This window comes from Gymnogyps californianus, chromosome 1 (assembly GCF_018139145.2).
Source record: "Gymnogyps californianus isolate 813 chromosome 1, ASM1813914v2, whole genome shotgun sequence".
Classification (NCBI taxonomy): domain Eukaryota; kingdom Metazoa; phylum Chordata; class Aves; order Accipitriformes; family Cathartidae; genus Gymnogyps; species Gymnogyps californianus.
The window spans coordinates 189,192,768-189,214,410 of NC_059471.1; the positions used below are offsets into that span (position 1 = coordinate 189,192,768).

General features: G+C 40.7%; 1 protein-coding gene across 1 annotated transcript; it reads right to left on the minus strand.

Moving 5' to 3' along the window:
• Window positions 1-17,003: 17,003 nt before the first annotated feature.
• On the minus strand, window positions 17,004-18,334 carry GPR85 (G protein-coupled receptor 85). The gene has a single exon (XM_050913900.1). The coding sequence runs from the start codon at window positions 18,332-18,334 to the stop codon at window positions 17,222-17,224; it is 1,113 nt and encodes a 370-aa protein (XP_050769857.1). The 3' UTR covers window positions 17,004-17,221.
• Window positions 18,335-21,643: the final 3,309 nt, after the last annotated feature.

The following is a 21,643-nucleotide window of genomic DNA, read 5'->3' on the forward strand; positions in this document are numbered from 1 at the left end:
TCCATTTGGATCTGAAGTGAAATTAAAACATGTTATTAAACTTGCTCATCTGCACTACGGATGAAACCTGCTAATTATTATTAGCTCCATTATATACTGCAGTGTTGGCATCAGTATTGCATAACTAGCCTCACAGGCTAAAATGTATAATCATTTCTCTTCACTACTTGCACAGCAGTCAACTGCCTAAGACACTTACATGAATTTAAATCTTCTAGTGTCAAGCTAGTTTTTATTCCTCAAGCAATGGAGAGAGGACAGTAGAATTTCTGTGTTATTATTTACTTTGGATATCCTTTGCCATATATGTATCAGTCCTGCAAACATTTATGTACATAATTAATTGTTTGCAGCTAAACAATTGTTTATGTCACTGAGGCTAAGACTACTAATGCTCTTACTTGATATTTTTACATTTTTAGTACTCTAAATTCAGTTTATGAAATCTCTTCAGAATTTCCCATTATTTCTAGAAGCTTACTTTGCTGCGTGCTTATTATTAGCAGGATAGAAAAAAAAAACGTTATGCAACTTTTCTTCCTTTCTTCATGATACATTTTGGCTTCATTCAGTGCCCCCCAAAACCATGGGGAAGCTCTCACTGGCTTAGATAGATACTAGATCAAGCCCTGAGTGAATCATTCAGAAGTTCTCTTTCTATGATCAGACATTCATTCACCAGGGGACCACTGCTTCCCTTTTCTTGCCATTTCTGTTTGTTGCAATCCATTCCCCTTAGTCTACTGGTATTCAAATAACCTTTCTTTCAACTACAGTAACACAAGTCATTTACTCCCAAGTCATTATTTCAGTTCTTTTCAAACATTGGCAGCTACTATCCTAGTAATATTGAATTGCGCTACGAATTCCTCTCAGGAGGAAGAGCCCCAGGCACCAGTACAGGCTGGGGGCTGAGTGGCTGGAAAGCTGCTTTGCAGAAAAGGCCCTTGGGATTCTGGTGGACCCCAAATCGAACATGGGCCAGCAATAAGCCTCTGTGGCGAAGGCGGCCAACAGCATCCGGGGCTGCTCTAGGAGGAGCATTGCCAGCAGGTTGAGGGAAGTGATCCTTCCCTTTTGCTCAGCGCTGGTGAGATACATCTGGAGTGCTGGGTCCAGCGCTGGTCTCCCCAGTACAAAAGAGACATCAACATACTGGAGAGAGTCCAACGAAGGGCCACAAAGATAATTAAGGGCTTGGGTCACCTGGCATACGGGGAGAGGCTGAGAGAGCTGGGACTGCTTAGCTGGAACTGCTTAAGGAGGGATCTTATCAGTGTGTATAAATGCCTGATTGGGGGCGTAAAGAAGACGGCGTCAGACTCTTCTCAGTGACAGGATGAGGCAATGGGCACAAACTGAAGAAGAGGAAATACCACTTAAAAATAAGAAAAAAACTTCTTTATTGTGAGTATGGTCAAACACTGGAACAGGTTGCCCAAACAGATTGTGGACCCTCTGTCCTTGGAAGCACTCAAAACCTGACTGGATGTGGCCCTGAACAACCTCCTCTAGCTGATCCTCCTTTGAGCAGGTGTTTGGACTAGATGATCTCCAGTGGTCCCTTCTAACCTCAGCTTTTCCAGCATTCACTTTAACAGAAAAATACTGGGTGGAGAAGGTATTGGAATGTGGTTCTTTTACATCCTTTAATCCAATTCTGTGCATGCGTATTACTGAGAATAATACCTGCTATCAGAAATATCAACCATAATGAGTTGTTACTGGTTAAAGGTTGTATTTGCAAGATTAAGTCCTTCGTAAATTCAAGAAATTCACTTCTAACAAGCCCATGCTTTCAATTAAGGGTTGTGGGCTGTTCTTTAACAGAGCTTAGTACAGGATTGCATTCTATATACACTTCACTGGTTAGACAGGTTTGATGGAAGGAGGGAATCAATAATTTAAGTTCTTTTAAAAATATGCATAAGTACATCATAGAGAATATAAAAACTTCAGGGGAAAGGTGATATTATTATTTAATGCCTTGTTGATGAGGTTTATTTTGGTAAGATCTTGACAGCACAAGGTAACATATCATCTTTGCGTTGACACAAACACTATCAAAATGTGAAAGGATGCATAGCAGAAAAAGATCTGCATCTAAAATAGATTTTTGAGAGAGCAAATTATTTTTTTCCTTCCCAATAGCTTGTTGATTTTTCTTTGTTAGAATGCTGCCAACACCTTTAAGCAAAATTAAAAAGCATTTTTGTTATTGTATGTCATTCTTTCCAGGTCTGTTTAAAATTCTCAATTTCTTTCCGCCTTCCATTCAACGCTGAAAAATATTTGCTGGTATTTGTGATGGGGATGAATGTCTTTATATTTCCATTGCCTTTGCAGTATAGCTGCTTTCATTACTCATTGCACTGTGCTCACTATGCTATTCATTTTTACATTGGAGACCAAGGCCTTTTCTATTTTTCTCTTTTATGCCCTTTGTTTGGTTTGTGATGAGAGTGATTCGGAAAGCTCCAGAGGGCAGTGTTGTGCTGAAAGCTTCAGTTCTCTGGGCTCTGCCTGGATACTTTTTGGGTACCAGGAGGCTGAATGTTATTTACTCACATGCAGACTTGCTTAAATGGCTTACGTCTTAATTCCACAATGGCCTTGGATATACACATTTTATGACTGGGGTCCTTGCAACAAACAAATTAACTGTGCTTGTGCACATAATATGATCTTCAAGGTTTTTCAAATGCTGAGTTAGATGGAATCAATTAAAAAAAAATTTTAAAATCTCAATCATCTTAAATAATGCTGTGCCAGATTCACCAAGCAGACTCAATGGGTTGGAATATTAATTTCCCTGCTTGTGTCACATGGGGAAAAAGGAGGAAAGAAATCTTCCCTACAAGGGCCCAAGGCAATGCTGTTTCCCTTCTCCCTCAGGAGTTCTGCAAACGAGCAGCAGTTTTCAGTTCCAATTAAGGCCTCGCAGGAGCACACTGAGAGAGGCTGCAGGGGAAGCATCAAATCACACACCTCCATCAAGTATGGCTTCCCATACCTTCCCTCTGCCTTGTCCTTGTGTGCACCAGAATTGCTAGCTGGCCTGGAAAAAACAGGATCAACAGGTCCAATTGCCACTGACCCCCATACTCCTTGAGAACTTTCTGGCTGCATTTATCTCATTTTTTAAGCATGTTTCACATTTCCCCCTAAACCAAAGACACCTTGGCTGTGTCTAAACTGACCTCCCAATGCACAGAATGGCTACTAATGAATGGTTACATTCCAGCAGGCTTTCAAACCACCATACTCTCCCACCGAGACCCACGCGTCTACCTGCCCGTGCATTTCTTCTGCTCCTTGCCCCAAGACCCCTGTGTCTCTTGTAGTCTGTCCACATCACCTCTGTTCCCCAAGCATCCACACTGCTCTCAGGTACTCTGCCTCCTGACACTATAATTTCTGTCATCTGTATGTCCTCTTCTTTCACACTGAAATCCAATGTCCATCTCCTTCCTCCCACTGCAGTTCCTCCCTTTGCCCACCCTGCAGTGCCCACAGTTTATTCTTTCCTTGGTCCTCAGAGACAACTCTTGCTGCTCAGTGTGCTGCTTGGGTTAGAGGCGTGAGCAATGACAACAAAGGTATGAGTATCCTAACTGGTCAACCAGTTGGCTAAGGACATGCCCGTGCCACCACAGCTTCTGAGTATAGGAGCACTTGCTCACCCCCTCAGACTGTAGAAATCACCTTGTGAGCTGTGAGTGGCTTACAGCCATAGCTTGAACTGTTTGGATGCAAGCCTGCATTCAGGAAGAGGCTTTCAAGAGCTGGCATGCCACCTTTTTTAAACATGCCCTTCAAGCAGTAGCAATGGGACAGACATAACCATAGCATGGCCCGAACCTACCAGAGGTATCCCAGAATACCAGTCCATTTGGATTCTTTGCTAGATGATAAATGTAGGAAGGTACTATGGGATGGTCATTGAGAGCTGAAGCAAGGACCTATGATGGACAGAACAAGGGCCATGGAGCATTTTGCACTTTATGTTGCTCTTGAGCCTCCATACCACTGAACAATAAAGATAGACTAAAGACCAGATGCTGCAAATGTTTATAGATTTAAGCAGTCCTGACAGGGTAAACCTAAGTTTTCACCTGGGAATGAACTCTGCCCTCCCACAATGAGGTACTTGGAAGCAAGCACAGGGGCATCAAACAGAGCTAGCTGAGGACATGAAATAGTATTTACTGAATTTTTGTTGAATAGGGACAAATATGGTTGAGTTCTGCAGTTGTTGCCCTCCAAGAACACAATGTCTTGTGTAGCAACTGGAAAAGGAGAAAGGAAAAAACTGACAGAGTGGGGCAGTACTTGTGCAGAGGAAGTGATGATAGGACAATTGCCATAGAAATACCCAATACCTATAACTCTGGTAGCAAAACATTACAAGTCTGCATCTACATTCTTCACCTGAGTGCCGGCAGAAGTCTGTGCCCTATGGAACTACTAAATTCCATATGGATTTTGAGGATCTACTAGAAGGCAGGGTCACTTGCACCCACACTGGTGACATGGGTGTCCCACGGGTATCCACAAGACCCTCATTGGCAGGAACAGCTATTGACAGGCTGTTCAGAAGTGCCCACAAGTGAAGCAGGTTTTCAACATGCTCATGAGACTGAGAAATACATCACTCTCTAAACTGCTCATACAGCAGAAGGAGGCTTTGCTATTAGCTCTCTTGATAAACATATCCCTAGATTCGTGACTTGAACACAGTGATGTGCTCCATGCCGAGAAAAGGGAGTGAAAAAGAAAATATTGCCATCTGCTTGTGCAGAAGTTTAAATTCATGCACCAGCTCTCCTGCACAGCGAAAGAAGAATGACTCTTCCCTTTTCGTTACATTCAGTCTTGAGAGTGAGGCAGTGTTCTCACAGAGAGACCTGAAGAAAGACTGAAAGGGTGTTCACCATCAAGCCTCAGGCTCTGATTTAGGTGCCTACATCGAAAGCCTCCAGAATTCAGAGAACCTCTCTCCAAATCTATCAGTCAAACCACCAATCTGTTTGTTGAAGCTCCACTGACAGACAAGGGAACCTAGGTTGCTCATACAGACCCCCAAGAGACACACCCAGCCTCCACAATGCTACTATTCCCATAGGGTCATTACGTATCACCCGGGTTTTGCAGGTTTGAGTTCTAACATTGTATTGGTATGACTGGGTTTCAAATATTAAGGTGTTAAAATATCGTTGCTAAAATCCACCTAACTGATGGCAGCATTGCTGCTTGACAGAAGTAAATTTAAAAAAAAAAATAATCAGGTATCGATACTTGTTTTTATTTATAATATTTTGTGGTAATCCAGATATGGAATTGCCCAGACAACTGTGACTTAATCATGTATAACTGCCAGCTTGCATTTTTGCAGGCACATCTACCCTGACAAAGGCTTTTAATATTTAAAATCATGCAGATTATCTATTCAGCCCTCAGAAAACTCATTGTGATGAATTTAGTATCTCAGTTTCAGGCACTTCAACTCCTGACACCTTTCTTCAGGCTACAGAGAGACTTTATTAATTGTACTAAAAATCCTGTGCAAACATTTTAAAAATATTATTTAGTACTCAGTAAAATATTTTTTTATTTGAGTATGTTACCATCTATCAACATTGTCACGAGTCTCTAGATCTCAGAAGTATTTTTTTTACTCTCCTTTTAAAATGCATTTTTATTCTAAGAGCCTCTGTTTATGCAAATTTATCAGTCATGTCTACTCAGAAATACTTATATCATATCTGAGGTCAGGAATTCAGCTGTATTTAAATTATATGCCAGATGGATGGGCAATGCATACATTTCAGTTCTTTGACAACTTAATGAACATATCTCTTGGCAAGATGAGGTTATCTGAACATCCCAAATCATCTGTCACAGTTGTCTCCAAACTTTTGGGCTGCAGTCTACTGTCAGCAATGAAAGCTGACCACCACACTGTCTCATCAACCTTTAACTGAAAAAACTCTAACAATTACTTGCTTGCCTAGGGCAGCTGTGGGCATCTTACCATGGCCTTGTCAATTACAGGGGGTAAATCCTGATTTATAATAAGTTTCAGAAATCTAGAAACATTACATAACTAAGTCTCTCATCCTCCAACTAAGTTATATTATTAGCCATTTTATTCAACTGGCAAACTATGCAGAAAAAAGTTTTCAACCCACATTTTCAAGCTGACCACTAATCTGGTTACCTTATTTTTGGAAGACTATCTGGAAATACTGTTGGCCCTAATCTTAAAGAGTGGTCAGGAAATAGAACTTTTCTTCACAGAATATTTTCAGTTTCTCAGGAAAGAAAAGTCTGAGAAGTGGAAGTTGAAATATCCTGCAGAAGGCCAAGACTTGGCAAAACAAGTTAAATGGAACGTTTTTGATCGGTTTTACCACCTGTACACCTACCACATTACCATAATCTATACTTATGGGTGCTGCACTCCCTTGGAAATTGATCCACTAGTGTCTTAAATTGGGAACCCAAAATGTCCTTGAATTGCTTAAAATTAGTGGATAGCTGAAAAGTTGGCCTATACGAATCAGCCAAGGTCACCCATGCAATGATGTTAGTGGCAAAGCTGCAATGAGAACCTGGAAGTTACTGGCTTTCATCCTAATGGTCACTTCACTAGATCAAGGTACCACCATTATGGGAGATAATGATAATAAAACACTGCAGTGCTCTCAAATTGCACAGAAACTGCACTTTCACTGTTCTGAAAAGCTATCATTCAGTCTGAAAGTTATCAAAATTGCTGGGCCAACATACTCTAAATACATAGTGTCACTTATGAAGAACATGTAGTTTTTCTTAGTAGAGTAACATTACAAAAAGAGCAAGAAAAAGAATATGGAAGTAGAACAGAAAATCCTGTTAAAATGTTAAAAAGGAAAGAATGGTAAATAATGGATACTATTCAGTCTTTCTTCAAGCTCCTACTGAACTCAGAGATAATACTGGCTACAAGACACTGAGAGCTCTGAGACCACAGTTGCCCAGACCTCACTAATGTTCTTGCCATTGCTTCCTTTTGCCATGGGTTAGCACAATGTCATTGATAAGCAGAACCTCTAATAGACAACAGCAACCTGTTCCTGTCTGGGCGACCCTCACTGTTGGCTCTTGCCATCCTCCTGCAAGACAGCTGCTCATTGCTTCTTTGTCCGCCCCTTCCCTGATTGATGTCATTCCCCTTTCTTGCTATTGTCATCCTTTCCGTCTTTCCCAGAGTCCTCCATCTCCTGGAATCTCAAATCCACATCTCCCCACTTTACTTCAAGGAAATTCATTCAACTTTGGTCTTTCTGCCAGCCTTCCCTTCAGCCATCCTCATATCCCACCACCCTTTCTGATATCTAGTCCTGTCTGTCAACCACTCCTTTGCTGGTTTCATCACCTTCTTCTGTCCTCTGTCTCCTCCCATAACAACTCAAGCATTATGCAGTCTCTTCCTTAATTTAGGGGGAAAAAAAAAAAAAGGGGGGGGGGGTCTGCATCCCACTTATTTTGGCAACTATTCTGCCATCTTATTCTACCTCTCCTTTTTAAGCTCACTGACTGCAATCACTACCTGGAGTCAATCTCCTTGGCTTTCACCACTTGTTTTCATTGAACCTTACTGTCAACATGACCTCTAATGACCTCCTTCTACCTAAAGCTGTGAATCAGTAGTTATTTTCTGTTCCTCCCTCAGCTTCAGTGCGACTTCATTCTGCTCTTCTTGGCCTATCATCTTTCTTTCTTTATCAAGAGGTTCCAATCTGCTCATGTTGACAGGCTATCACTGACAATTATCACTGACAATTAGATTTTCAGGAAACGGCCTTTGTGCTTTCTCCCAAGCTGCTCTTCTCTTCTTAGAATCCATCCCCTTGTTATTTTCCAATTCTTTTAAAACTTTCCTTTTCAATCATCTCTCTCCCTCTCAAAAAAAAAAAAAAAAAAGAAAAAAGCCTGATTATGCTGGAATCTCCTTGCCCATCATGCTTACCAACACTGTCTCATAAGTTCCTTGGAATCCCACTTGTCTGTACCCATCTTGTGTTATCTTTTAATTGTTTGCTTTTAGACAGAGGCTGCTTTTTCACAGAACCTAATACAAAGGGGTACTTGTCTATAAAGAGGCTATTAAGCAACATGGTTATATAAATACAAATTACAACAGGAGTTTAGATTTCATTGCTGTAAGAGCATAATATGAAGACATTGACATGAAGAAAACAGAACTAAAAAGCTTAAGAATGTGAACCAGGCCTTAAAAACTCATTTCTCAGACATGCTGGGCATACGTGAGTGTAATGTATACATCAATTGTATGGCATACATCCATGGTCTTTAGAAATTAAGGTTTATACATAGAATCCTGCCTTCACGGAAAGCAATATGCATTTTATTACTAATTTCAGTATGGTCAAGGCTTTTCCATCTGAGTGTTATCATACACACTTTTTCAATATTTGCAAAGAAGCAGTCAAGTAGAATATATATAACAATAACATTTCATAGTTGTATTCAGTGACTAGAAATTATCTTGACAGCTTGGTTTCTAATTCTGTATTAGGTTTGAATGCTAAGTCCAACAATACCAGCACTTGTCCTTAGATGGCATAACTTAGATGTCAATACCACCCAAAGCATCCACATTTGCCAAACCTGTCTTGCATGAAATGGAATGAGGATATTTGTGTAAGGAAAATGTCAAAGCAGGAAATTAACCTCTTCAGGGGTTTCATATAATCAAATATTGCAATAATTGTTATCGTATCAGCATTTATTTAACTGATGCCAAAGGATCATAATATTACCACCAATACTGTTTACCAGTTAGACTGGTGGTCTTCCTGGTTGGGAGGGAGCAATGGGCTTTTCTGTGATACTGCCTTTAAGTTAGTACGCTAAGAAGCAAATTTAACATGAAATTTTAACACAAAAGATACAAAATTGAATTGTTTTCTCCAATACAAAACAAATCTCAGCTTTTGTGACAATGTGCCTCTTAGAGGAAGGTCATCTATATAGAAGAGTCTCCACAAACAACGGTGTCTGTCTTTCTGGAGATGTACATTGGAAGCAGAGACTGAATGCTGACTGGGGCAGACCATTTGAACCCCTTGTGTGCGTATATGCTAACTATGCTGAAATACAAGAGTGTCTGAGAGATGTGGTAAAACTGTGAGAGGCTTCCACACCTATCTCCATCCTTATGAAATTCCTCACACCAAGACTGGGCTGAAAAGGACTTGCTCAACCCATTCATTCCCTTTACATGCACTTCTTTCCACCTATTAAGAACAGAAACTACTCACAGAAAACACTGAAAGAAAAACAAATTTCAAAAATTTGACTGTGACCAAATAATCCATCTGGAGTAAATAATTAGGCTGCTAAGTTTAGTGACTATTACTACCACGCAAGGTGCTTGGTGCAGGAACCAGCCTATAATGTGTACTGCTTCCAGTTTGCCCCTATGTAAAGAAGTGGGGATAAGGACTCAGCTGCAGCACTACACCTCACCTTACTGCAGATGCCCTTACCACCACTTAGGAACTTACAATGAGGTCTACAAATGAGTCCAAAAGCATTATTTACAACTATTAGCATAGGAAGCTATTACTAAATGTCTCTCACCTTCCTTGCACTTGATTTTATACTCACTTATCGTACTCTAGTGTGATACTCCGCGCTCTCCACCAGGGCTTAAGCTGTCCCTACTTGGTATCAACTACACTGCATTATTTTGGAGAGTCTGAGAAAAGTGTATATTATATATATATATGCATATACACTCCCTCTTGAAACCAATCAAAAGATTGCTTTTGCACATAGACTATGACAGAGATTACATTTAAAGTCCTGTTATGCCATGCTCTCACTGAGACCTAGTCAAGTAAAAAACATAAACACTTATATAAATTATCAAGATCTTATAGTCTTTATTGAGACAAGTTTCCACAAAAGAGAGGGAAAAATTTCCTTTAGTAGGGATTGCAGGAATCGAGCCAAAGTTACAAGGATTACATATCAAATGGTACACTACTTTCTCTTTTTCTTTTTTGCTTTATGCCCATCTTGCTATACCTATGACTGAATATGTTAATCAAAATCCTATAGAACTGTACTCATTCGTGTGTGTGTTTACTTTCCATTTACATAATCGTCTTACAAAAGGAGCATTTCTCCTTTGTGCTAGATATCTTACGATGTAATTTAAAGTTGCAGTTACAGAAATATCCTATTCTAGCAGTCCCACCACTATCGATTCTATTGCCCAGTCATTACCATAAATTATTATACAGGAACTAAATATACATTTCCAGTCTTCGTGATGTCCAAACAGTCCTGCAGTCAGAGAAATCAAATATTCCCTGCAGTGTGCCCTAATAATCTGCATTTAGTGTTTTGGATCGAATAGGAGAAATTTCCGAAGCTTAAGGGCCTTCACAGAGGATTCAGGAAACACATAATTGTGAAGTGCTTTAATTTCAAATATAGGATTTGTGTGTCTGCAACACAGGAAATGCTTGTGGAAATGAGCAAGCACATACACTGATATATCTCTCCATAATCAGTGCAAAGCTATAAATACGTTTTACTATTAAATATGTATTTTAAAGCATATACAACCTTGATTAAGCATAAAATCAAATGCTCAACTGGCAATGGGTGGGATGGAATGGAGTAGCTGAGATGGCATGTATTTTCCAAAAAAAACCAAAATCAAGAATAAAACAGATCTTCTCAGCCACTTCTGAGGGGCCAACAGGGCATGATATACCAACCAGCTCACAAAACCCATTTACCTCTGGGCCTCTGCTTCTTCTGTTATTTCTGTTTTGAGAAGACAAGCACGTATCACCTGTCTGTAGCCTACGAATGTTGTCTAAGCATTTCTTATCTCTGCTCACTGCTGAATTTCACCCATTAGTACTCAGAGTATGCACAACCAAAGAAGTCGTACTTAAACTCAACATGAAGTGGGCCACAGGCCTGTGGTGGGCCAGTTCCACAGGAGGTGGTTTCACTATGGGACAACAGTAGGATTTTAACTGGCTCATAAACAGGCGTTGTATCCTCCAACCTGCTGCCTAGAGTAGTCATCAAGTGTCTGTGCCACCCTCTTAAACTATCTCAAGGACCTGATCCGCCAAGATTATTATAGTGCAAAACTTTTTATTTTTAGCAATTTCTTCAATTTGCATAAGGATGTTAGCATGCCTGAGTCTGATGGTTATAGAATGAAAATAAAAGGGCTCAGGAAATGCTGTAGTTAATGGTGGCATGAGAATTGTATCCATACCGCATATACACACTGGCAAAAAGTAGGCAAGCTGATAGATTATAACAATGCAGAAAATGCAATGCATATATGCTAACCTTCTTCATTGCAAAGATAACCTTAACAGGTGTATTTCTGGCTATTCTTTCTCTCCCCTCCAACATACTTATTTTTTCAGAGTTTGCTTTTGCATTCCTAAAATTGAAACTTTAATGTTTCATGGAAATAAGAGAAAGAATGAACAGGAAGCATGTGACTGTTTTTTGGGTTTTGCATCGTAAGTGATTATTTACATTCTTCAACCATAAACTTTGTGGGTTTATTTAAAATGTGACTACAACACAACAATGTCACATATAGGTAGCATAATAATTGAAATTGAAATGAATCATTTCATACTTGGGATTTTTAACTCCACATTACAGCAGAACTTGTCTTAGCCTACCAATGAAAGGATGAAAAAAATATGCATCTTTCTTTAACTAGATGGCTCTTTAACAAAGGTGAAGTAGACTTTTCGTGAATTAGCACAGGGATAATTTTGAATAATCTCTGGATACAGTAATTTGCCTCATATTTGAAGAAGTTTTGTTGTAGCTAATGCAGAGTTTGTTGAAGATTGTATCATCAGATGAATTCTGTTTTTATATCTCTTGTGCTTATTACATACAAAGCATAGTACAAAAACTGTGATGTGAGGAACAAGTGTCTCACTGGGCTGCATCAGCCAACTCACTGTCTAAAGACATTGCTCTTTAAACGCATCAAGTACATAAAATCACTAAGTACTGAAAATGTCAATAATTGCTTTGTTATCTAAATTTTATGAAACATATGGATGACTGCAATTATTTTATTTCAAATGGCTGAAGATTGTTGTTACTTATTTCCTTTTTAGACTATTAAAAAATCTAACTTATTTACTGTGGCACTCCTTTGATCATAACATACTTATGTAATTACACAGCTCAGCCAAACCGAAAACACCACAAAAACTCTTCACTGTTTATAACAAGCAACCTTTAAAATTCACCCTTCTTTTTCCACGCTGGCTAGTTAAAGACTTTATCCATTTAAATGGACAGCTTCATCCTATTTTTTCCTAAATATAAAGCATGAGCTATTTTCAGGCCACTCAAGGAAAGTCATGTTGTGTATTATTAAACTCTTTGATTTGTTGCTGGCATATGCATTGCAAAATGTCATCTTGTCCTGTTGCTAATGGTCATGGCCAGAGAATGGTTGTGATCATTACTGATTTAGATCACTGATTTCTTCACACTCAAAATCACTTCAGTAAACAAAAGCAGAGAACTTATATTGAATTTTAGTTTTGAAGAACAGTATCTCAGACTGAGCCTTCTCTTTTCTCTGAAAAGTCAATCAGATTAGTAGTGTGGACTTACACAGCTCTCAATGAATATAAACTAGAAGGAAGTTGTCTATGTGGTATGCAGAATTGTACAGTCAACTCTCAGTTGTCTGTGGGTGTGTAACCCAGGCTGCAGATTAGCAGTGCTATGCTAAAACAAAGCAGAAAAAAAGGAAAAACACCCACCATTTTTCTTTGCATTTCTGATCTCACTTTTTACTTCAGCTTAACTTCATTCCTTGATAAATGTAATAAACACAGGAAGTTCTTATCTAATGTGCATATGCTTTGTATTACCTAGGTTTTAGCTTTATGCAGGTTAGTCTACTCCATTTCTATTTTCAATAATTGAGAGCTGACTGCGTAACTATGAAAGAGCCCAGCAACCCACAGTTTTATTTAACATTTGCTAAAAACCAATTGTTTGTCAAAATACCTAATTCACCTCAAAAATCATCAGAGTTCCCTTTTATATTATTTTTTAAACCCATGAGTAATAACAGCTTGCTGTAATACTAGATTCCTATTAATATAAGTAAAATGTTCACATGCTTGAAAGGCAAAGCAAAGACAATACAAGTGAACAAACTCAATGCACTTAAAAGGAGATAGATACAGTGGAATCCTCTGCCCCCAAGGCCTAGAGACTGATGGAAAGCCGATTTATAATAAGATTTTGTAGCTGTACCAAAAACCTTGCATTAATTGGCTAACTGTACGTTTCATTCATCTAGAGGGTCATTAGCACCAAATTATGTTTTAAAAAAATCATATGTTCTTGGGCAATGCAACAATAACAGTGGTTTCTTTATGAAGGAGTTGGGACAGGGGAAGTTGTTTCCTGCTGCCCCCTCCCCATTCTCATTTTTCTCTGCATAACCTAAATAGCATCTACTTCATGACCAAAGCCAAAAGACAGGGACACCCAGCGCATTAGCCAAGTGTCATGGAATGACGACTCCATGAACTACAAAGGCAGCTGGAAGGAAGTGGGGGTCTCTCTCTGTCTTCAGGAATGGAACCCAGACACTGACAAACCTTGGGAAGCTGCTGCAGGAGCTTATCTACTGGGGAGGAGGGGTCACTGAGGCACTTCTTAAGGAGCAGGAGAAATATAAGACTCAGTATACGAAACACTTAATCTTGAAGAAGGATTGATAGAAAGGCTGCCAAAGGGCCAGTAGGGCAACAGAGGGCAGGAAAGCAACAGGGGCAGACAGCCTTTTCTCCAGGGAATCTGTTCTTACTCTTTTTTTCTGCCACCAGGTAAATTAAAACTACTAACTTCACATTACTCATGAGCATTAAAGATCAATGTAGATATAAAATAGTGTGATATTCTTTGCTATCCTGAAAAGAGTAACCTACCAGCTCTGTATTTTAGCTTTGGCAAGAGCTTAACTCCTGTACTAAAATGAAAGCGAAAGGCTTTTCATACTGTGACACAACAGTGTACTGAATTGGACTAAACCTTCTTGCTCCTTTGAATTTATACCCTAATACATTAGGTTTGATATGCTGACTAGGATCTAGATGATACCGATGACAAAAACTGCAAGCACTGCTTTAATTCATGTATACATATAATTCTTGTAGGAATCTCTCTAAACTACTTGACATCCTGTGCCAGTGAGTTCCACTGAGTAATAACTTTGCATAAAACATGACTTCATATGTTGCCTTTTAATTTCACTGAACATCCCCTTGTTCTTTTAACACTGGAGAAAATAAAAGGAAATACTTCTGTCACAAGACTTCTTACTGGAACAATTATAAAAATTCCCTTAAAAAAAAGTACCTCTCCTCTGTCAGGTAGTAATACAGTTGCGTATTTTTCAGCTAGTCAAAGGAATTATATTCATATCAAAAGAAAAACATTTAGCAAAATATTTGCTTTCAGACTTGTTTACTGTTTATTATTTTAATTTACATCAGTTACTGCTTGCAAAACTTCCAGGGAAATAATTTTAATTTTTTTTTTTTCTTTTCCCACTGCATAGTAAATACAGCCTTCTTAGTATTTCAGAAGCATAGTACTATGGAAATGTTAGGGCCTGCTTCTGCTCCAAATGAAGTTAATGGGAAAACACCAACTGACTTTATTAGGAGTTAGGTCAGGCCCCAAATTTGCAGCTTTTGAAATTTCATAGTTGAAAATTTTCTGGCTAATCTTCAGAACCGACTACTTTACAACTATAACACTATTTACAACTTTATTTATATGTACTTCTTTATTACAATATGTAATATCAATGTTCCTTGTAAAGGTTACTATTTTATAGAAATTAGACTGAAGTTATTGCCAATCAACCTTTTAATAAACTTAAGTGGGATAACTTTCAGAATTTTTCTCAACATACGATTTAGTTTTTATTCACTCTTGCTATCTTTGACAATTGCTTAACTACCTTAATTTCAAAGCCTTTTTCAGTGTAATAAAAAAGTCTTTTTGGTAGATGTTTATTGGTCCCATTTCAAATTACGTTCTGAAATATTCTTGTACTGATGAGGACTCATTATTTTAGCAATTTTTCTGTTTCAACACAGTATATAAAGCCATGCCTCTCAACCAATCAACCTCAGTATAAAAGTGTAAGTGAGGTCAAACAGATTGCTCACCAAATCTTTGATCAAGTTGTCTGATCACATATAGACACAACTCTCTGAATTGTTGCATATGTTGTATAATGTTATCATACAAATTTAAGCATTTCCATTATTGACTGCTGCTTGTGTATGTATATATTAACTTGCTGGTCATAAAACTACAACAAAGGACAAGATATACCAATACTGAATTAAGACCTCTAGTCTTGTCTCTCCAAAAATTAAGAAAAATCCATGTTCTTTATGATTGAGCAACTCATGATGTTGTGCTTCAAATATACACATTTTCCAAAATTAAACTGTGAAGTTAATGTCAAATACTGTGTTGTAACTTTAAATATAACTGACATATTAGAACAGATAGATGGGTAATTATGATAAACTACACAATAGTGCTACTGTAGATAATATCATTTATCAATCCTGTGGTCCCCATCATTCATGCATTTACAGTTTGGGAATACAGTGACTGCAAAGGATAATAATTCATAATGGCTACATTCTCAGTACTTCATGCTAGCTCACTAGACAAAATAAAAAAGGTTAATTGTATAACTGGAAAAATGTAAAATTTTATTCCAAGAAAATTAACAAGCTACACAGGTAAATTTTGGCAAATGCAACTTTATATTGAAATCCACACATCTGTATCTTAAAGAAGGAAAGACTCACAGACTCTAATGTATTTCTAAAATACTAAGAAATCATATTATATGCTTTCACAAGTTAAAACTTAAATAATTTAAAACAACCAATACACCAAAATGTGCAGAAAATATAAACAAGACTGTGCCTTCAGTAGAATAAATGCTTCACAAATTGTGCAAGATATCATACTAAGGCTGCGGTCTCCCCATGACAGCTGTCTTAAAATATAAACATACATCAACTGCCTGTGTTTCTCAGAACAAACTAGAAAGGGCGGCACACCTAGAAAAAATCATATCATCCCAGTGATGTGCATACTGATTTTGGGAACCATTGGAGTAAAAAGGAAAAAAGAGGACTAAGTGATCTTTCATGCACTCCCAAATGAGTGACCAGTTATTGATTCAATTTTCCTTGCTTATTTGCTTCAATGCTAAACAAAATGGAAGATACTAGATAACCCTTTAAGGCAACATGTGTTTATTCTGTATAATTATAACTGTTCAATTATGACTGGATATTATCATTAACGTTGCCTAACAGACTGATATCTAGCTTTTTAAAAAATATAAATAAGAGTCTATTAAACTTTATACCAAATCAGCAAAACCCACAGAATACAGTTAAATGTTAGTAATTTCACTGTTAAGGAAAATGGTACTTAGAAAGAGTAATATATTTGGAAAAAAAAGTAAAGTCTAAATCGGAACAAAAATACTGCTTTGGAATGCTCCCCAAAACTTACTCACAAGGCAAACAGATTTGTAAGTGTGATAATCCAATAATGCATGGCACATCTTTAATCAGTTACAGTACTTGAGTCCCCAGTTTTCAGTCTTTGCAAAACAATAATTGTATGAAATGTTTTAAAGGTCTTCAGATGTCTAAAATTAGTTTTATCAACACATTAACCTCATATCAACTTAATTTATTAAGATGTCCAATGCTAATCTTTTTGATGGTCTTATTTTATGTAGTGATATACACAGCATTTAGCACTGATACTTAGCACCTGCTACTTTCATAATCTAGATTTCAACCACATAAAGGAATTCAGGGCAGTAGTTCAGTCCTTTGTTCTTAATTACAAACCTTCAGCAGTGGTCAGCAGGAACATGTTTAGGTTTAAAACAGGATTAGAGGTGAGCTATTGCAAAGACTGCAGAATGTTGCCCAAATCCTTACAACTGCTGACATCCCATTCTTGATTTTGTCCTCAAGACATGGCTACAGGCCACAATTGCTTAGCAGAGAATGGTAGTGTTTCACAAGGCTAAAGATTTACAGATGCTCCCTCATATAACACAGTAAGGTTCCCTTGGTAACCTGGATTTTCTGCAGTAAAGAAGGGTTGTGCTGAAACAGCGCCTCAGCTCCCTGTTGGAGAAAATGCAGACAAAAGGATTGATTCCAGCTTGGGCAAAACTCATCCAGACAGCGGCCGTTAGAAATCCCCCTGGTACTACAGGCCCTCTTGCAAAAACTCTCCAGTAACAGGCTACCAAATAGGGACCCCACAAGGTCAGAAAGAGGAATGTCATGATGTAGAACATTCTGCTGATTCTCTTCTCCATTTTGAACTCATCTAAAACCAGTAGCCTTCTCCTGCCTGTGGTGTTCGCGTTTTGCCTGATTCCCAACAAGGTTGGAGGTGTGGGACCCCTTCCAAATCCAGCCAGCCAATTAGCAGCTGCTTGACCACTCGCTCCGGGACCATGAAAAGTCCAGTTCTGGCTCACTGCTGCAACAAACTGGACTGGCTTCATTTTCCTGCGATCGTGAACAAAAAATATCAGCTTGAGGTAGACAAGCTGTGTGGCTAGGAGGATAAGAGCAAGAAGCAGCATAAATCCCAAGGAATCATTAGCCCTGAAGGAACGATGCTGGAAAGTGCATTGGTCTTCCTCCCTAATGAACGAGTAGGTGCCCACATCTAAAACTGGGGGGAAAGCCATGGCTACAGAGAGGGTCCACACCATACAGATAACAGCCAAACAAGTCCAGAAGGTCAGCCTTTTCGTATAAAAACGGTGGTGGGCAATAGCTAAGTATCTGGTGACGCTTATGCAGAATAACATGAAAGCAGTGTGAAAGCAGGACAAAACCCCCAAAAAGGCAATCACTTTGCAAGTAAGAGTCCCATACGTCCAAGTAGAGCCATTTTTTACAGAGGTGAAAACAAATGGGAAACAAATTGCAGATCTGAGGATATCTGAGCAGCAAAGATCCAACAGGAAGTAGTAAGGAGCTCTATGCAAGGTCTTATCTTTGACTAGCAAAATGGAGATCAGAAGGTTACCCACCACACTGACTCCTATTATGAAACCCAGTGAAGTCAGTTTCAGAAAAGCTGTTAAAGGAGAGAGATTTTGTAAAATGTTGTCAGCTGCATGGCTGTAGTTCGCCATAGATGGATGGATGATATGTATATTGCCTCAGTCAAGTCTCATGATCTATATATAAGAACAAGGAAAAAATAGATCCATACATCTTACTGAAAATGTAATCCACAAACAGAACTGATCTTGTGTCTAGTCATACAGTACATCCTCTTCTTTCTGATTTGTCATGCCATCAAAATATCTGAAAAAAAATCGAGCTATCAGTTCTTAAGTTAACAAGAAATGATGTCAGAAAGTGCTAACAAAGATGTTAATTTATGGAGAACCAAATGAAGTTGTAAATTTGAGTACTATTGTTTGTTTTTAAAAATCATGAGGCTTTTTTTTTTATACTTACTGTTTAGCATGATTGATTATTGGCATTTCACAGATTTGGCTTGTTACAGTTTCAGAACTGACCGGTGCCCCTTATATTTGGTAGCATATATAATTTTACAGTTAAAGCCTCAGAGATTTTATGAATCAAAAGATTCCCAGTTTGCAAGCCCAAGAGCTAATCACTGACATCTTTTAAAAAAATCCCCAAAGACTGCTGATATTTTGACATTACCTACATTTATTTTATGGCTACAATATTTGTCAATGTTTTAAAGGCAGCTGCTGTGTTGATATGGATCACACCCAAAGAAGCCCTGCAGAATTTATGTTTTTTAACCCAAGTCACCAAAGCACATTAATCACACTGTGTTAGTTCATGCACATTGTAAGAGAAACAGTATTCATTATCCCTCTCCCTTCCTCCTATAAACCATAATTTTATCATTTAGGCTTTCAAATAAACAGGTATGCCAGACAGTTGATAGCACTATGCTTTAGGGTCTCCCCCTCCCTCGCTTTAAGGCAAATCTTTAAAGCCTCAACATAATTCATAATAAGCAACAGTCAGTGCAAATACTGAGCAAAAATAAGCAACACACCCAAGATATAATGCCCATCCTTTCGGAAGGGCTGGTTTTGGTTATGCTTAAATAAACATATAATAAATTGATTTTTTTTTTTTAGCTAATTAGGGCTCCGCAATTCCCACTAATCCTCCCAGTGAATTGTACCGGAACACATTTCATGCAATAAAATAAAATAAATTAAAGAACTGTCTGCTGCTGCTGGGGTTTTTTTGTTGTTTTTTTTTTTTTCTCCCTCCAGAGCCAGGGACAGGAGCCACAGCAGGCATGATCAGGCTCCTTCGTTATTCACACGAAGTGTTTCCTATGCCACCTCGGGTGTACAAAGGATATTCCCACTGAATCCCAGCAAAATCCTTCCATTCTTACCGTCCACAAAAGAGCCTGATTGCTGCTGTGTAAACAGAGGCTGATCAGATCATGGCATCGTTTTAAAACCATGAAATCAGGCTCCCCCTCCCCCCTCCCGCCAGCCCCGCCGCTTCCCCTCCTCTGTGGAGCTGTCCCCGCCGCGCGGCCGGCCCTACCTCCGCACACACACACTGACACACACACACACACACTCTCACACTGACACACTCACACACACACACACACTCACGAAGACACCCGCTCCCCCCACGCACGGCCATGCAGGGCTGGACTGCACCGCGCTGCAAGGGAGCCCGGGTGCCGCTGCCTGGCAGCCGCATCTGCCGGAGCCATGCGAGAGTCTCCCGCGGCGGGGAGCTCGGGAGAGCGGAAGAGGCATTGTCTGTGAACACTTCCATTATGCCGCTTCTTTAGAAATCACCCCCCCCAGACCCACTCCCTGAGGGGGGGAGCCCTCCCCACACGCACCTGCAGCTGCGGCAGCCCTCGGCACCCCCAGACTCCCCCAGCCCCTCTCCTCCTACCTGTTGGTGCCGGAGATCCCCACATGCCAGAGCTGCTCCTTCCCGCCGACCGAGGGCTGCTTTATCCTGGCGGTCTCTTTTAGAACCTTTTTTATTTTCCTCTGCCGTCGTTCATTCTTCTTTCTCTCAATCCTTTCCTTTTTCTTTATTTTTTTTTCCCCCTCTTTTTTTTTTTTTTTTTTTTTGCCTCGGTACCTTGACTGAGAATCCAGTCAGAGGCTCGGGCAGCGCATGCTCACTGCGCCTCCTCCCTGCGCGCCGAGCCCCGTCCTCCCCTGTCGCAGCGGCACAATCTCTCCCAGTAACGCAGCAGCGCCGGCCGCCTCAATGAGGGCAAGGCAGCCTCAGTGGCGGCGGCAGCTGCTGCTGTCTCAATGAGGGCAAGGCAACCTCCGCGGCAGCAGCAGTCTCCTCAGGGGTGGGTAGGCAGCCTCAGCGGCAGCAGCCTCCTCAGTGAGGGGAAGGCAGCCTCGGCACCAGCAGCAGCAGCAGCAGCAGCAGCAGCACAGCAGCAGCAGCAGCACCAGCAGCCTCCTCAGTGAGGGGAAGGCAGCCTCCGCGGCAGCGCGTTCCCATTGCGATGCATAGCCGAGCTGGATTTATTGGCGAGCCTGGGCAAGCTAGCTTGAGGAAAGGGAGGGGGAGGAATTAGGTCCTGCGCTCCTTGTTTATGCCTTTGAACTCCCCCCCCCCCGCCCCTTTCGCTTAAAATGGGGGCTAGGAAGCGGCCGCCGTGGTGCACGTCGCAGCCTGTCAGGAGAGGGACCGGGCGGTTTCTTCAGCTGCCGCTGCTCGGATCCTCCCGCTCGTTTTCTTTCCTCCCGATTCCCACCCGGTGAACTCCTTCTTCCTAACCCGAGCCAGGGAGGGCTCCTTACAAAGTACCGTGGTTCGTGGCGGGCGTATTTGCCGCGGGGCCGTTAGGACCCCGCACCTTCCCCCTGGCTCCGCTGCCGCCCCCCTCGCAGCCAGTAAAGCGGCTTCTCAACATTCAGCCCCAAGCCGGCGCAGAACTGTCAGTGCGCTGCATGGCGGCGGTGATGACTTTTAACGTGAGCCTGTTCCGTCCGTAGCAGGGCCAGCGGTCCCCCTCAGCGCGCAGGGCGAGAGCGGTGACGGCGGCAATCGGCGCGGAGGAGCGCCCGAGCCGTTAACCGGCGGGGATCGATCCCGAGCCGTCCCGATGATGTCATACGGGCCGGGGGGCCGAGGCGGCGGCGCCGTGAGGCGGCCTGTGGCCTGGGCCGCCGCAGGGGCCTGTCGCCGGCCTCCGCGCCCGCTGGCCCCGACCCTTGCTGGGTGCCACCGCGGTAAAACCAGGAGGAAACGGGAAGGGTTTGGGTAAAGCTTGAAAGAGCACGTCCCTCCGCCCTCCCACCTCTTCAGTGTTTATGGAAGTTTATCCGGGAGAAGCGGGATCATAAAGAAAGGCTTGCCCCAAAAGTAATTCGTTTTGACTGCAAGGCAGTTGAGGAACAGCTAATTTTGGGTCGAGAGATTTGGATTCTGAGGAACTT

Excerpts from the sequence above, each read along its gene's own strand:
- GPR85 (XM_050913900.1), bottom strand. The coding sequence starts at position 18,334 with ATGGCGAACTACAGCCATGCAGCTGACAACATTTTACAAAATCTCTCT.